The 17913-nt window shown below is 35.8% G+C and overlaps 1 protein-coding gene across 1 annotated transcript in view; it reads right to left on the reverse strand.

The window, feature by feature from the left end:
- MALRD1 (MAM and LDL receptor class A domain containing 1) overlaps positions 1 to 17913 on the reverse strand; it is a 277676-nt gene that overhangs the window by 174929 nt on the left and 84834 nt on the right. Inside the window, exons 19-21 of the mRNA XM_059818810.1 lie at positions 17478 to 17654; positions 14855 to 15032; positions 2606 to 2762 (exon numbers count right to left, since the gene is read on the reverse strand). Coding sequence (XP_059674793.1) covers positions 2606 to 2762; positions 14855 to 15032; positions 17478 to 17654 — 512 coding nt within the window. The remainder of the gene's footprint in view (positions 1 to 2605; positions 2763 to 14854; positions 15033 to 17477; positions 17655 to 17913) is intronic.

The raw sequence follows: 17913 nt of genomic DNA on the forward strand, positions 1-17913 counted from the left end.
TTGCCTGAACCACTTCTGCTTTCAAGGATTTATTGCTACTCTGTGTAATCTTCTTAGGGCAGCCCAGGCATTTTTCATCTTAATGAAAAAAAAAGGGGTTTTTTGAAAATTTATGCAGTCCCATGAGTGTATATGATATTGCGTAACAGGTAAGTTCTGCCAAGCAAATAGCAGATCCTCGCACTGAAATCTTTCATTCCAGAGGAACAAAAGAAACAGGTGTAATATATTAAATTGAATAGAAAACCAAAGTGACACCTGGCTTTACAGACAAGAAGAACTGCCCACAGAAAACACAAATTTTAAGGGGAAAAAATAAATTGGCAAGAAACAGGGATTACCTATTATTTGAGAGAATAAAGCGTGCTGAGTAAGAAAAGCTTTTTCTTACACTCACATATAAACTATATATTTATATGAATATTGATAAAAATGTGTGTGACTATCTGGACACACATACACATGTGCTTTTATATACACTGTAAATTACCTACTAAATTATAAATCCAAGTACTTCATCAGAAATTCATTTTTGTATAATATGCTAAAGGTTATAATTTTAGCATTAAATATGCCCATAAACTTATGTGCTATCAAAATCCAAGGCTTCCCTGTGCCCTAATGCACTTTGAAGCTCTATGCATTTTGATTACATTGCAAGTTACTGAAAAAGCAGATCAAAAACTTTGGTAGAGTTACCTATGCCAAGTCAGATGGCAGAAACCAGACAAAAATAGTTCCAATAAATATTCAAACCGAGGTTGCACAATAAAGCCACAGCTAATCAATGTTTAAAAAAGTCATAGAAACACAAGAAGACAGCCATTCATGCAAACAGTAGGAAAGTTTTCAACACGTCCTACGTGACATTTGACAATATGGATGCAGATTAACATGCAAAAATCCAAATTTGTAAATTCAATAAAAATGTGGTAGTCTTGGTGGAAGAGAAGGATAAAAGGCCTTTAGTGATTTTTAGGCACAGAAATATTCACATTCATATAATACTTAGAACTTTTAGACGAGAATAATTAGAAATTATCTAAATAATTTTATATTCTGAGCTATTCCTATGTTCAATACTAATTGCTTAATTAACTAATTGAAACCAGGTAATTATTTACAATGTTTAAAATGCAAAGATTTTGTGATTTTCCTTTGGTAAATCTTAAAATCATTTAAGTTATAGAGGGGGGAAAAAAATGGTTAAGGGATAGAGGGAAATTGTAGTCTCCTGTGTTGAAACTGAAAAAAAATAAAATCTATATACATTTGTCTTTTGTGGTGGTAATACTGGGCATGGCTCCATGGAATTTGCTGTTAATTTCTACAAAACACTCTGTGGACTTGATTCCAGCTAACGTGGCTTCCTACACTCTGAAGAAGCCCTGGACTCCAGAATAAATGCAAAGAAGTCTCAAAGGAAATTGATCTGTCCCGAGTCTTAAAACTGAGGACAAATCATCTTCATACTCTGATTTCCCACTGATTCTGGTGAATTAAAATTTGACTACTTGCCAAGCAGCCTAGCAAGATCTTTACTCACTTGGGGGAAATTCAGTGATATTTTAAAAAATTGTTTAAGAAAAATACAAGAAAAAAACCCCATGCTTCCTCTGAATGTCTAGTAAGTCACATGCATGGGGTAAAGGACACCACATCTTAGATTTCAGTTCTAATGTCAACATACATTTTAATTTCATCTTCAAAACAGTTGAATTCTACCAGGTTTTTTATTATAATTGTCTTTTGTTATTCAGAGTAACCAAGCTAGTGAGAATTTATTTGTACAATTAAATTCACACGCACTGGCCACACCCAATTTGATACTTGAGTGCCCAGATGACTGGGTATCTTATCCTGAGTATTTTTTTCAATCCATTTCTGATGCTATAGTTATTGTGTAACATTCATGGGAAAACCCATTAGAGTTATTCAGATGCGTGGCAAAAAAAATGTTGAGAACAATGTTGCTGTTTTATTCATTCACTTTGCAGTGAGTCACTTGATCCATAAGCTGCTAAACGAGTTAGATTTACTTTACAGAAGTGCTTTTATTTTAACTGGAGTGAAGGAAAGGGTGTGGGTAAGAAAGCTTGTTATTGTTAAGTCCTAGAAATAGTTCAATGTTGCTTACATTAATATAATTAACATTTGAAAGATAAATGTTAAATTTTTCCAAGGAATAACATAACAATAAGCTGTTTCTACAAAATTTCACAGCAAATTTTAATACAATGACTTCTTTTTTCATGCTCCCACATTCAGCCAAAGACCTCGATGTCCAAATATCTACTGATGCTTTTCAGTGTCAAAGGGTATTGCATAGTACAAAGATTTTTTTTGCACGGACGTTCCAACTATGGTATGTCTATAAAGGTCAGCATTTTTGATTGTTGTAGAAATTTTCATTTTCCACAGCTTACTCAAGCTAATGCTTCCTTCAGATCATAACATATTGAGAGCAGCGGAGTGTTAGCAATTGTTCATTTTCACTTATTAGCAGCCTAGGCTTTAAAGGAACTAAATGACAGGGCATGAATTTTCTCACAGCAATTTCAAGTCGTAAAAAAACCACACTTCAAAACAAAGAGCATCTCCATACCTCCAGAGAACCTATTGTTGAACCATTCATGTGGTTCCAGAATACGATTTTGCACTTGGGCCCTGTAAGGGAGATGACTGGGGTAGCAACGTCAGCGGTGTGACCAAATTCTCCATTTGAGCTGTCTGCGAACAGATACCAGCCTTCTTCAGTACACCTGCTCAAAGAGGAAGGTTTTTCTTTATTAAAACAAAATATTTAATCACAATTAAGTTCTAATTAAAGTTAAAATGGTAATATTTCCTTATACAGATATAGCATCTTCTCTCTCGGTATCTGGATGCCCTTTAGTTTATCAGTGTGTAGCCAGAATCCCAAAAAGCCCTTGAAAAGGCGGCTAGTATTTTTACAGACAAAAAAATACAGGGTCATATAGAGGAGGGCTGGAGGGCCTCTGGGTTTCCCTCTGCCCTCTTTCCTCAGGGAAATCAGAGGGTTTTATCTTGGCTTGAAGTTGCGAAAATCCAAGATACTGGGTGAAATTCTTTCTCCTGAGCTGCTGCAAAAGATGAGGCTGGCTTTGCAGTAAGCATCAGACTCTGAGTGTGCAGAGAGACCAGAACTACAGTTTTAGTGTTTTGGGTATTTAAGATTTGGTTCCTAAAAACCTTGCTTTTCAAAATAAAAAGTAGAATAAAATTCTGTTCTCTTCAGTGGAGCTGCTACATGCTCAGTTCTTCTCAAAAGCAAGAAACTTTCCAACAAGGGCTTACAAACCTGATGATGGGACCTATGTTTTTAAAAAGGTCTTGGTATTAGGTTTTCCTTGCTTTTCAGTTTTCCTGTTTGGCCAAGCTCTGAGCAACCTCTCCGTAAAGTTGCACCACTGCAATTGTGAGAAGGCAGTGACCATGCCCAGCCAGTGCTGCCGAGAGTGGTGCCTGTGGTAAGAACTCAGTTTGATGTAGCAGACCTACAGTATTAAACAAATATTATAAGAGCTACTTTTTCATTAATCTAGTGACATTTCTTTGAAATCTTGTAAGAAAATTGTTTCTTTAAAATAGGTAATAATTTTTTAAAAAATATCTTCACTATTTATCTAGATACAATTTACCTCAGATTACAATGCCTATATTGAACTCAACATGTACTGATCTGTGTGATAAAATAACTATGAATTTAGCACATACAGGTTTATCACTGCAAAGCTACAACAAAACTAATAGGTTACATTCACTGTATAGAATATTTTACACTCAATAATCACAAAATACTTTAACATATATTAATTAATGCCTGTCATGTACTCTGGAGGTTGAGAGACTGAATTCCACCGCATATTCAGTCACTTTAAGAACAGCACATTCTATCTACTGTAGTACATATAGTAGGCTAGAAACAGACACAGTTTATCTCTGCACTCACACAGCAATTTCCTCTGAGGATCTGAAGTCCTTTAATTAAATTCACTCATGCTTAGAATCATGTATGCAGTAACTTGTTTCTAACATGACCAGAGACAGATTGACAGACTGAAAACAGCCTGATCTTCTTTTTGCCCAGGGCAAAGAATTTCATAGAGTATCTCCTTATCCTTCCTATAACCTGTGGTTCATCTTAAGGATATTTTTAAATGAAAATAATTTTCCATCTCTTTCTTGATGTTTAAGGCTGTTAAATCTTTGCTTCATAGGAAAATTAAAACCTAGTAATAGCCATTGACACAAAACAGCCCCTCAAATATCCTTGCAAATCAGTGGCTGGTTCATTGCTTGTTACGCAGAGTACTGCTTCTGCCTCCCCTAGTGTCACGCCAGGAAAAAAAAGGATTAAAAAGGCAACTGCTATAGCCATGGGAAACTACAGAAAACATTTTGGTAGATGAAAATAAGACACAATTCTGGTAGTTATAAAACATTTTGGTACAGAAATCCCAGGCTGTTTCCAGCAGCATGGCTAAGTGTAGTTCTAACACTTCCATGGGTCAGAAGTGAGGGGAGCACTTTTATTGGTTCATCAACCACAGTTCAATGCTGTAATCAATACATAATTCTCAGAGGTTTCCCAAAACCTTATCATCTAGCATGCAAGAATGAGAGAATCATTGTATTTGTAGATATTGGTAAGGATTTGTGTGTAAAATATCTGCAAATGTCAAAAGGCACAGAAGTGAATTATTGCCATAATTTCTCTTTAGCTAGGAAAGATGATCCTCAGTTCTAAATTATTAATACATTTTTTTTATTTAAAGTGAAGCACTAAAAGATCCCGTAAAATGAAGGAACTTAAGCAGGAAAAGATAACATTCTGCAGACAGTTTCTTACATGTTAATTGGAGAACATGAAGTACATATCATTCATAACTGAAAAATGAAAACTTTTATATAAAAAATCAGTAGTCTGGGGGATGGATTGCCTATGCACATAATTTTAGGTAGAAATCAAGTACATGCAGGAAAGTAGTGGTCATGATCAGAGTTAACATTTCTAGTGCCAGCCGTAAAATAGAATTAATTACTCAGTAGAATTATAATCTTCCTTTCTTGTAAAAGAAACGCCCAGTAGTTTATAGTAAATTTTTCTCTTTCTAAGCTACATACAAGTACATCTTTTTGAAAGAGGAACAATAGGTTTTAAAAATACATCTTAAAATGTGGGGCAGACCTTCACTTGGTGTAGTCAGGCATGTTACAGGTGAAATCACTGGGGACTGCTGGTAAAGCCAAGAGGGACCAAAGTTAGTCCGGTGGGATTCTAGGGGGAAGAGTAATGATGTGGGAGAATCTGAATCTTCTCCACAATCTTATTCTTCTTTTCATTCAGTAGCAAATGAGAAAAGTCTTGCTGAAGCTTTTCTTTTATCACTGTATCCTGGCAATTTAGACATCTTTATAATTACTGCATGCATTTACCTCATCCTTGAGACAGTAGCATAAATATTTGGAAGTGAACTATTGCAGTAAATAAGGACAAAATAGAGTAACATACATGCAAGCCTTAGGGCAATTAGGTAAAAATAATCTCAAAATAAAAATTTATAGAGCATTTTCGTTAAAACAGCTTCTCTTAATAAACTGCATGTACTATAAGTGATAATTAAAATCTTTGAAAACTACATAGTTACAAATGTGTCAAGCAAGTCTGCATTTGGAATATTCATTTATTTCCCTCCTTTTTGTTGAAGAAAGCTGTTATATCAATGTAGTGATTTTTGGTTTCTTTTTTTCCTTGGTGCTGAGCATTCCACCAGAGTCTTGCCTGGAGGTAAAAGAATATCCAGTTCTCTTAAGGTTTGCAAAAACATTTAAAAATTCAGAATTTACTCTGCTACTGGGAACTCATGTCTTCAGTGGCCCAAGAGTGTCAACACTGTATTTATAGTAGTATTCAAGAGGGCTGTAAGAGGCAGAATGATAAAGAGCTCTGAAAAGCAGTAGCACTTATTACCTTCATACTTCCATATTAAGCCCAGGCCTCTCAGTGAGATTAGTTTGAAACAGTGGTAGGCTACAATCAGTACTACGATGAAATTCAAACATCCATTTCTTATTTGGTATGTTCTGTCAGATACGTCTTTGTCCTGAAGGCAGGCTAAAAATCACATCTCTACCTAGATACTAGTGGTCCCATAGCTCATCCTAAGAAGGCAGGTGTCATTGCCATTCTTTTTGCCCTTGTTTCAGTGTTTGCTATGTTACATTTAAAAGTAACAAACCAGATTAAAGTCCCGTGTATGATACACTTCACCGAGTGCTAGCCATTAAACATGATGGGAGTATGTGGTTACAAGAATATTAAGTAAGTGTGCAAAAGTAAGGGGAAATGGAAGGATCAGAAGGAGCTGGATAAATGTGTGTAGAGCATCTTTCTTCACCTTCGTTCCTATCATGGAAATTTTTACACTTAGGACTACAAGACTGATATACTTGTGACCTATCTATGTTGTGGTTTAAAAGGAAAGCTTTCTTCTGCTGTCTGTAGCTGACATAAACTTGCACCATGTTTGCTCACAGAGCAAAGCAATCTCTCTGTCTTGAATTCTTTAAGCTGCTTGGTATAGCAACCTGCGTGGAATTTACAGGAAGATGCACATTCTATAGGAGGAAGAATCTGAAGAAAGTAATAAGATATCATTCTGTTTGCATACAGTTTACATGCTAGAGTACCTGCACCTTCTACGGATACATCTTTTGTAGCAGAGCCAGTTAACATACATGCGATCATCTGTTCAGTGTCAAGTTGTGGCTTTTAAAATAAAAGATTTCTTAGCTGGGCTACATGTATTTTAAACCAGTAAGTAATATATAGTCACAAGACGTTCCAAAATTTTCCATAAACCTTTTCCTAAACCAGTCTTTCTTACTCTGCTCAGAAGTTGTCCTCCTCTTCACCCGCATCTTTGTTCTTTGAGTGATCTTCAACCAAGGTAGTAGTTTCTTCATTGTGCAATTTAGTCATCTGACCCCTCTTTAAAGTCCTTTCTTTCCTATTCCATAAAGGCACTTCCCTTCTGTTTTTTTCTTTTTTTTTTTCCCCAAATGAGACCTCAAGAAGTTGATGGTAACAAGTGTAAAACAAGATGCTGTTCAACATGTATAAGAGTGAATAAATCTGGCTTTCAATGTAGATCTTATGTAAGTGCTGAAATTCAGCAGAATGCTTTCAGGCTCCCCTGCCAGTAGCTGCAAGAACTCAGGCTCATTTGGAAAATCATCCCATGGAAAACCTCTTAGTTGGCAGCTACAATGTGTGTCATTAAAATCTTGATATTTACCCTTTGAAAATAATTAATTTTACATATGTACTACAAGCATTCCCTATATAGAGACGTTCCTGTGCCAGTGTAATTATCCTAATTAATTTCAGAGGGAAATTCACAACATTTTAATGGACATAAAAAATTCAACATAAGCAACTGAGCTACATTTCCTTACTTGACTTTGTTAATAGCTTAGTATTTCAAGTATCTTTAAAAGTAGTTAGCAAAGAATGGGCATCATAAAAGAATCTTCACTGTATTTCCCCCTTCAAAGCATTCAGGAGAACACAGGGACCTGAATACATTAAATGGGAATTAGTATTGAGGGAAAGATCAGGTATGTTAAAAAAAGTTAGAGGCCTATCCAAAAAATTAGGCCCAGCTTAAATCTGGTAGTGTTATCAAGTAAAGTCTCATGCTGTCAAGTACTTATTTCACAGTAGTAATTATCTATCATTGCAATGTCTGAAAGTGGATCAAAAATTAATCAGCTGAACTTTCCTGTACAGAAAGTTCAACCTCTGATTTAATTAATTGTTGGGCATGTCTCAGTTTCTAAAGCATTAAGTCATCTATGTATCTTCTACAAATTGGTTGAGAATCCCTGATTAAGCACTTAGATGGACTTACAAAATACCCTTTAGTCTGTCGTTTTCATTTAGAGTGAAAACTAAATCTGGTTAGACAACAAACAACTCCATTTCATTAAGAATTCTGATTCCCTTCCAAATCTCAGCAATAATGAGAAAACAAACAAAAAAGGCAAACCAGAGAGGAAAATTTCAGCTTCCTTAGAGGAATAATGATACCATACTGAAATTTGAGATTCAAAAAGCAGCAGCTCCCATGTTCCTTTCAATTTTTCCTGGATATATATGTCCATAAACACTGTGCAACATCTATATATGTTTCACACAAGACAATGGTAAACTGTGATACATTGACCATGAATCTGAAAGAAATGTGCCAAAACACACTTCTCTAGGAAGCATGAGAAGTTTTATGAGGAGAAAGAAGAATGAGAAAAAATTACTTTGTTTCTTTGCTGTCTGTACTTGCTAGATATTCAGTGTCTGCAGCAGAAATAGTTTGACTACTTATCCTTGTGTAGATGATATAGGATGGCCTATTATAGGTCATAATATGTGAACAGATCTTTTACAGCCACCATCTTGCAGTGACTTACACATAACATATTCATTGGCTTCAAAAGGGTTCTTGTTTCCTGAATAAAGTATTGCAGCTGTGAGGATATTATTGCAGAAGAATCTATATGCAAAATTAAAATGTCATAAAATGTGTAACTTTCAGTAATCTTAAAGGACAATAAGAACTCCAATAACCTAATTAATTCTACTATGTATCAGGAAGATTTTCTCCACTGAACACTTCTAACCACTTAACTATTAATAGGTTTTAACTAGTCAGTAACTCAAATCTGTATTTAACAAACAACTAGAAAGGAAAAAAAAAAAGGCAGGCTTTTCTTCAATGAAATTTAAGCATTTCTGTAAACTTCTCAAAAAAATTAAAAAACAATTCAAAGCAAACAGTGGTCAGGAAATCAGACCTTCACTTACAGCAACATGTGATGAATTTAATTTCAAACAGTGGTAATTCCAAAAAAAGTAAGTTCTTTTACTATGATTTGAAACATATTTTTTATCTAGTAACCTCCCACCTCTATTAACATTTAACATTAACGCATAATAAACTGAGAATCAAAAAAGTAATATAATTGTCATGTCATAACAAAGTCGACACAAATTTTTTGGAAGACTGCTTTCTGAAAGGACATAAGAGAGCTATTTCCTATTGCAGAAGCCATCCTTTAGCTGTGTTTACAGAAAGCTGTCTGTAAATTGATGGATGCCAACCAACCTAGTTCCTTGCACAGTGCTATCTGTCTTTAGCATCTAAACTTTGGCACACGAATACAGGATTGAGCTTCAATAGCTAATTCAAACTGAACAGAAAGAGATGCTTAACACACCAGAGCACTAGTCACATACTGAGACATGTAAGCGAACACTGAGATTAGAAAGGTACAGAATTAAATTTGATTAAATTACAATTACTTGAAATGCACTAGTTATTTGACATCATCCTGCAAATAATTTCTGACCATTAGCTTATTCTTAAAAGTAATTAGTATTTCACAACTACATATTTGAGTTGGGCACACAAGTGATATGAATACTTTTGCTCCCCAAGTGCATGGTGCAGATCTTAGGACTACATTTGCAGCACTTTTCAACCCCAAACTTTTTTTTCCTAAAAAAGAATTATAATATTTGCTTCAGTTTCATTAAACACACAGTACAGAGATTTATCTTACAAAAATATTAAAGGTACAGTCTTCAGTGTTTAGGCTTTAATCAACATATTGCTTCAGGTTACACTAATGTGTATTATCTATACTACTGTGACAGCTATGCGCACTTCCAGATTATTTTTTCCACACACATTCATCTGAACTTTGCCACTAACAAATGGATTATGACAAAGTCAAAAGATAATATTAACCTGAAGTCTGATAATACTCCAGACCTCATTACTGAAGGCAGCTCATTTCTTAGAAGCACTGGTGGAGTCACCTGATATTCAAAGTTGAATTTATGGTCCCAGTTCTAAAGGGACAAGAGAAGAACGGAGAAACCTTATGCAAAATGTTACAGATGGATTCTTCTTAGACTGTACTACAACCACACGTAATCTTCACTTTTTTTTTACTGGGTGCAGCCAGAGGAAATAGCAGATATTCTCAGAAAGTGCTTTTAAAGTTGAAGGGGAGTGATGAAAGTATGTGAATTAATAATTCTATAAATATATAAAAATTAAATCAATTTTTGTTGCTTATTGTTACCTTGTTTCTCTAGATGCCCTCGAGTCTTTATCCTGATGACATCTACACCCGTTCAATTCAAGAATCACAAGAATTGCACACATAGAACCACAAGACCCATCAGAGCCTGTGATAGACACACTGTAACTTGCTAAATAAACTCCTTTTTACAAGGCTGAAGAATCCCCTTCCTTTCATTTTCCATTGTCTTTAAGAGCACTATAAGCATCTTCTTAGAGACAGCTGTGGAGCCCACAAGGCTTAACACTGTGTTTCACTTCACTTTGAATAGAGTTCTCAAGCAAGACCAATAGATATACACACACATTAGTCTTAAGTACATAATACCATGAAGAACAGATCTATGGAGTGTAAAAGCATCATATAAAGCTCATACGTTTCCTTCATTTCTACATAAACGTAACTAACTATAGTACTCTCAGGTATCATTTATACTCTCCATGTCTAAAAGGTGTTTCTTCTTAAGAGCTGTTTTTTATCCTTTTGGTTGGAATAATTCAGACAGCTTTTTGCTAATGTCCATCAATCCTTTAAAAATCATTCCGTACATTATAAACAGATTTAAGCTGCTTTTGGGAAAGTAGAAGTTCTGATTACATGATAAAAACTTAGAGATTTGTTTTTAAAGAAATTAATGGGGAAAAAAGATATATGGTAACTCCACTGCTCTTTGTGTGCTGTTAATTAATACATCACTTGCTAAAAGTTCAAGAGAAGCAGAAATCTCCTCTATAAGAGTTTTGATAAAGAAATTTAAAACAGAAAGCACATCTAAACTGTACAGAGTATATTCTGAACAAGGCTTTAGAGGAGAAACTGGAATTTTATAAATGAGTCTTAATTACTTCTTGCATATTCATCTGTCAGTATTATTCAGCTATGAGGAAAAAGAATACAAATGGCTATGCAGACTTGGTTGGAGAACAGACTGGAAAATTGGTGCACATTAACACAAATCCAGCGCTTTAGATTATTTAGTGATATATTGCAATCACAGCAGAGTAGACATGAGTGAGATGTAACTACCCAAGACTTTGCTTGTTTCTTGCATTATCATCACCCTGGATATTTATTAGAGTGCACAGTAAAGCATTTGATTACCTGTGATGCTTTGTTAATGCTTTAATGAAGCACTAGCACAAATTAGTCCATATTTCACAACCACTTAGAACACAAGCATATAGTAAGCTGCACCTTGTTCAAAAATGACTGCAGAGGAAAACCTACTTTCTGAAGCTTGATTATCTGAATTCTTACTCTCTGAAATATTCCTGATTAAAGAAAAAAGGATCATAGAATAAATTGTCACAGACTTTTTTTTTTTGAGAATTATGTAGTCAAGACTTTCAACAAGTCTTTAATTATTTGTAGTAATATGACTATAATAATAAATATAAAAATAGTAATACATTACTTTGATCTTCCTGGGTAGATAGAAAGGCTAAATTTCTATTTTTAGAAAAATATTTGACTGAATCACTTTTATAAGAGAATATGTGTTTTAAATATCTGCTGAGCTAACTGTGAGCATCTTCCTGTAACTTCTGCATAGCAAGTCACTCTAGAGAAAATATTGTCTCCATATGAGAGTATGTGCACTTTGGAGACAGATGCAAGCTAATCAAAGTGAAGAAGTCATCTTCTATCCTTTGAATAAGATATCTGCATATAGCACACAAGTGTCTTAAAGGCTATATCTAAACAGCACATGGACAAAGCTATCCCAATACCAGAAAAGGATTTTAAAAGGTTTGCTTTTGGATATAAAGCACTCCTTGAATCAAGAAGGTGGCTGGAATGAAGAATAAAGTACTGGCATGAAGCTAGTGGGAAGACAAGACAACTTCAAAAAAGCTCTCCTACAACGGTCAGGGAAGTAGCTACCTGTGCTGAGAGTGTCAGGAAGACGGAGAGCTCCAGCTGCCTTTTTGGTAGCACAGAAAGCAGCTACTGCAGTGAATGGAGGAGGGGTGGCATTGAGTCCTCTCATCCTCCTATTTGTAACTCCGCAGTTTGCCTTTGACTTCCAACTTTGCACTCTTCCATCTAGGCACTAGGAGGCTGCTGCAGCAATGATTTTCCCCTTGTTCTCATGCCTTTGCACCTCACAAATCTGCCATAGCAGAATCCCATAATGGCTTCTATTCCTCCAGCCTTAGACTTATACACACACATACAAGCTGTTCTGTCCTCCATTTTTGAAGCCATTAGTCTTACTTAATTAATGTAACTAGAGCTTCAAAGACTCACATCTCCACCTTACAATTAATCAGCCTATATGTGGCTAGCCCAAGTATATGTTCTATGGGAAGCAGGTGGTTTGAATCTCCAACTATTCACAGGTATTTCTGCTGAAAGAACTCATCTTAACCTGCACTGTCACCCACTCTTGCATCAGGATAAATCTAATAATTTCTATATGTAATACTACATGTTTTATTTTAATAAGTAAACACACAGGATTACAGTATTACAGCTTCTTTTATCTAACTCCATGGAAATTTGGGGAAAATTGATGAGAAAATAAAACAAAACATTGTAGGGTTTTGATTCAACAAAACTGCTGCTCTGCATCCTCTGCTGTAATTTGGAGGTATCATGTTCCTGTTCTTTTCTTTAGCCCAATAAACTTAGGGAATGGGGAAACAGTACAATCAAATTACATCTCATGTGAAACACCACAACAGCAATACATTTCAGTGTTGTCTAAAAACTGCAGTCTCTATGGATCATTTACTTTCCCTTTTCATCAGCCCTTTTCAATATACTGTTAGTTGCATTAAACCCTAAAAATATGTTGAAAAGCAGTAACACAATTTCAGGTATCACTGTGCCAATGCAAATCTGTAGTGGAAAGGCTGTGAGAGGATTTACTAAGTACACATATGGTGCTGGTATTGGCTAATATATAATAATTAAATAGCAGTCAAGGAAAGATTTGACAGCCAATTCATTGTAAACAGTTGCTCTTTTCTATGTAATACACTTCCTTTATATAAATAATGTAGAGACCTTGAAACAATCAGGTAATACCAATTATTTTTTTGCTGTTGTTGAATTAGGATTTTTTGTGTTTATTTTTTTTGGTAAAAATATACAGTGATTTTAATGAAGTACATAGCAAAACCAATATACTGAACTGATTCTTTTATAGTGAAAGAAACACTCTCAGGCTGAGTAAATGCAATATAATCTCATTTTAAACTAGTATCAGTATAGCAAAGACTCTGCTGGAGTGGTTTTAATTTAAAGTCCATTTTTGCACTCTGTGGAATATTGCCACAGAAAGTAAACATGCCTGTCACTAGAACGAGGCAAGTATTTTTCTGTTGACAAGAATAATGCTGTACAGAAATTTCCTTATTAGATAACTGAAGTTGTATGACATTGAAAGTTGTTTGTACTTAATACATTTGCTAGTCACCTGTAGGGATTTTGTTTCAATAAATCTTAACTGTTACTTTTAAATGTAATATAAATTGCATTAATACTTTTTTTTAAATCACATTTCTTACTTTAAAAAAGAAAAACAACAGGTAAACTCAAATCTCTATGAAAAAAAGCTAATTTTTTCTCCTTGAGACAAATCAAAGGAATGTCTTTAGCAGGAGTTAGTAATTATCATGAACAATCTACTTGGAGTCCAAAATTAATTTAGAAATCTTCACTAAGAGAACAGACATATTTTTCATTTTACTATGAAGTGATATAATTTATCAGAAAAATGGTAAAATATCAACTAAACTGAATTTAACTCTAACTACAGTGATTTTGAACTGCATTAGTTAATTATTAAATGACAGCAGAATTCACAAGACCCATTATTGTGGTAATGTGTACTGCCCACTCTTGAGCAAAACTGCGGGGATAACCACAGCTGGTAAGGTAGAAAACTGAGTGTACACTGTCTGTGAATAAAGACTGAGAAGGTATTCGCCCAAAAGTGATCAAGATGATAACCACCATCAACTAAATCAAACAGTAGCCAGTGAATTGCAAAGACAGCTTTCCAACAAAGGAGAAGTCAGCTTGAAAAGAAGTACATAAGAAGGCTAAAAATTTGTAATAGTGGGGAGAGATTATAGAGTGGAAACAGCAGCAGACGAAACCTCTTTTTCACACCCCAGAGGTCATCTTGCTGGTGCCGCAACCACTGCATAGACCAGACAGAGCATCGTCCCCACTGGATGCTGCAAATAGCCTGCATCCAGCTGGTGGGCTGACATTTTGAGGTGCTACAAGGAGGGTTGATTTCTCATAGCATATGTATTAACAGATTGTAGGCAGTGGCATGTGAACACGTAAAGCTGGAGCAGCCACATCTCCAAACTTGCTTTCCTGTGAGGGGGAACATGCTTGTACCTCACATGTCCTCTGGGAGAGGAAGTGCACACATAATTCTCTGGGTGGGGAGGTACTGAAGCTTTTGGGAATTACTTATAGAAGGGTGTTTAGAAATTTGTACCTGTTTATTCACATTTTGTATTTTGATTCATCTGTTGTATTGATGCTATTGATCCTGCGTATCTATCTCATTGATTGCCAGTTAATTACATGTCATTAATAAATCAGTAAACTGCTTCAACACTGTGAACTGAGCAGTTTTTCCCCTTGACAAACCATACGTGGCTAAACTCACACAGTGCAAGAAAGATTCAAGTACATAGAACATTGTACTCACATAGTATGATCAATTAATGGGCAGTGTTTTTCTTGCCCATGGTAGACATTTGCCCCTCTTCCAAGTTCCCACTTGAAAATGTTTGTGGTATGGATGGAATAATTTCCCGACATCTGTTCCAAGGCTGGTTGATACCATCCACACTGGTTTTTATCTTCAAAGTCGCAGACTTCCATAACTTTAGAGATGAACAGTGAATACTTCATGTTTATATTAAAATTGGAAATCATTAATTGATGTTATGATAAACTATATGGCAATGAAAAAGATTGAATTTATAGTATCCATGAATGCTTACATAGTACTAACATGCATAGTTTTTCATCTATAGATAAAATATCAATTATATTTTCTATGTTCTTTTCTGTCAGGCAGATTCTAATTTTGCGACTGTACCAATTCTTTTGCACCTCAGCATCTACCTTCATATGTGTTCTGACCAGCTTTCAGGTCATTCTAAAAATCTGTTTTGTGATACACACTGAAATGGATGTAAAATTCATCAGTTACAAATCTGCCAGCTGGTGCATGGCTCTTTCTTCAGTCCTGTAGAAAGATGACATTAGCAACTCATTGCACGTTGTGTACAAAGTCCGTGACCAAAACTCTAAAAAACAAATCAATGTTTCACGCAGTCCCCACAATACCCAAAGCCACATAATAATGCAGCTATTTGATATTGGTGTCAAACATTGAATTGTTGTCTTACTAAATAAATATGCAGCTGCCTGTGCCTCAGTTTTTGCTTCCTGAGCAACCTGACAAGAAAAGTGAGCTCACTACTGTTCCTTTCTCACGATGCATCCCCCTGAAAGAATATTTAGGGGAAAAGAAACCCACTTATTTTCCATTTCTGATATGACTATTTATTCTCCAGTACATCTTCCTGAATGTTTTGCAGAAACTTTGTCTAGGTGATCCAAGGTGAGTCTTGCCACTCTCCAGAACTTTGAAACAGATTATTATACTCAAGTTTAAGTGACTGCTGTAAGAAGTGTGCAGGGAAACGAGAATTTATTTTAACCCACAAAGTTCAAAGGCTAGTATAGCTGAGGCAACTTCTACATCAAGAAATCATAGTGCATTAGGAGAACACGTCTGATGCTTCCTTCCTTGTTGGCTAAAAATGGTAGACTAAGGAGGGAGTGAGTTTTGATTTATAGCTTGTATATCTCCAGTAAGGAAGCAAACCACAGCCAGTGTGATCTCATGAGTAACCCATATAAAGATTTGTGAGGTTTCCTGAGAAACATAGTATTAAGTGTTTATTCCCCTTTTTTAACGTGTTTTATAAACATTATGTTTCAAATGCCTCTGAGACAGATAACACCTTTCTGAGAACATATTTCTGCCCTTAATCAGGACATGCTTATCTCCTATTCCAGCATTGTCATACGAGTGATAAATTGCCATCATTGCTGTAGTGATGGGAGACTTCGGACAGAGCAAATATGTAAAGGTGTATTCTCCACAGTATTTATCTCTCTCAGAAGGAAAGGATGTTTTGCAAGATAATGTAAATTTCTGAGGGGGAAAAAAAAAAAGATCTCTCCAAAAGGCTCTGCCTTTATTTTTCAGTGCAGAATTTCAATGGTTCGTGTTTTTTCACGCTATAGGAAAATACCCAGTGATATTTACATATCAGATTAATTTCTTCTAGAGTTATTCCCACATAAGAAATAGACAGAAGGAGTCTTATGTTACTTTTCCTCATTGAGCCTTCAGCCCTGAGAGAGGTGATTGAGTTCCCTATAACGAATGCAGAGTTTTGATCTTCAGTGAGAATAGTTTAGCTTGCAAAGACTGATGAGGTCACTGTCTCTAGATGTCTGTCCCCCTCATTAATCAGCTTCAGTACAGCAGTATTTTCAAATACTGTGCTTTAAGGCAAAACAAAGTCACTGACATTTTCTTTAAAATGCTACAGTGTGAACTGCTGCAACTCAGAAGCAATCAACAAATGTCTTAGACCTCTATGGACAACATGTGGTGACCCTGTCCATTGTCCCAGTTCCAGTGTTCCCATCTGACCATCACAGCTTTAGGAATTTACAGGCTGGAACTCACTTCTGTGTGGAGTAGGCTGAATTTCACAGTCATTGCTGCTGCTGAAAATACTTTATATTAAAAAAACCCCAAAACCCATATTCATTGAAGCAGGTAAGAAGTGGACCAAGTCTCCCAGATGTGCACCTCAATGAGACTGTAAAGTTATTCTCTCTTCCAGTCTGAAATAGCGAACATTTGAAAAATGGAAGTATGTCGTAGGCCATTTAACGTGAGAAACTATGCTCACTTAAAAGAATTGTCATGTATAGTACCAGTCACTGGGGAACTGAGGAGTCCTCCCTTCCCCTCCCCCCTCCCCCCCCCGCCCCATTTCAGTAGTAAGTTGAATTGGAGTGTCAAGTCTGAATCAGCCCATTAGAAAATAGAAAATGCATAACATCTCAGATTCCCACATTAAGAGCAAAATGTTATTATTTTTCTGGGGAAAATCACATTAAAAATAGCATCTAGGTGCTAATACCAAATTGCAAAGGTAAATACAGAGTAGTTAAAGCAATGTGTTTAACAGCCACAAACTAGTAAGGTAGCAAAGTACAAGATTTAGCATACTCACCACAAGCTGATTCATCAGACTTATCATAGCAGTCAGGTCTAAAATCACACTTCTGGATCATCTGGATGCAACGGCCAGAGGCTCTACAGACAAACTCCTTCTCTGTGCAGTTGTTCATGGGGAGCGTGGCAGCAGCTGGAGTTCCACAAGTAGTTGTAGAGATTGTTGGCAAGTTTCCTTTGAAAAACAAACCAAGAAAATGTTGAGAGATGGGGACCAAGGCATTCTACTTCTGTAATGATTTGTCCCCTTGCCACTCCCACCCTTTGCCAAAGGTACAGCCTTGCTGGAAACATGCCTGGGCAACCAAACTGAATGACTTAAATGCTGCCCAGCAGGAACTGAATTGAACATTTCCTCAGTGGAAAGCACTAGGTTGGTCATGCTAGCCAGCTACTCCATACAATCCTCAACACTTGCAGGAATTTATTTACAC

Source organism: Gavia stellata, chromosome 6 (genome assembly GCF_030936135.1).
Source record: "Gavia stellata isolate bGavSte3 chromosome 6, bGavSte3.hap2, whole genome shotgun sequence".
Classification (NCBI taxonomy): Eukaryota; Metazoa; Chordata; class Aves; order Gaviiformes; family Gaviidae; genus Gavia; species Gavia stellata.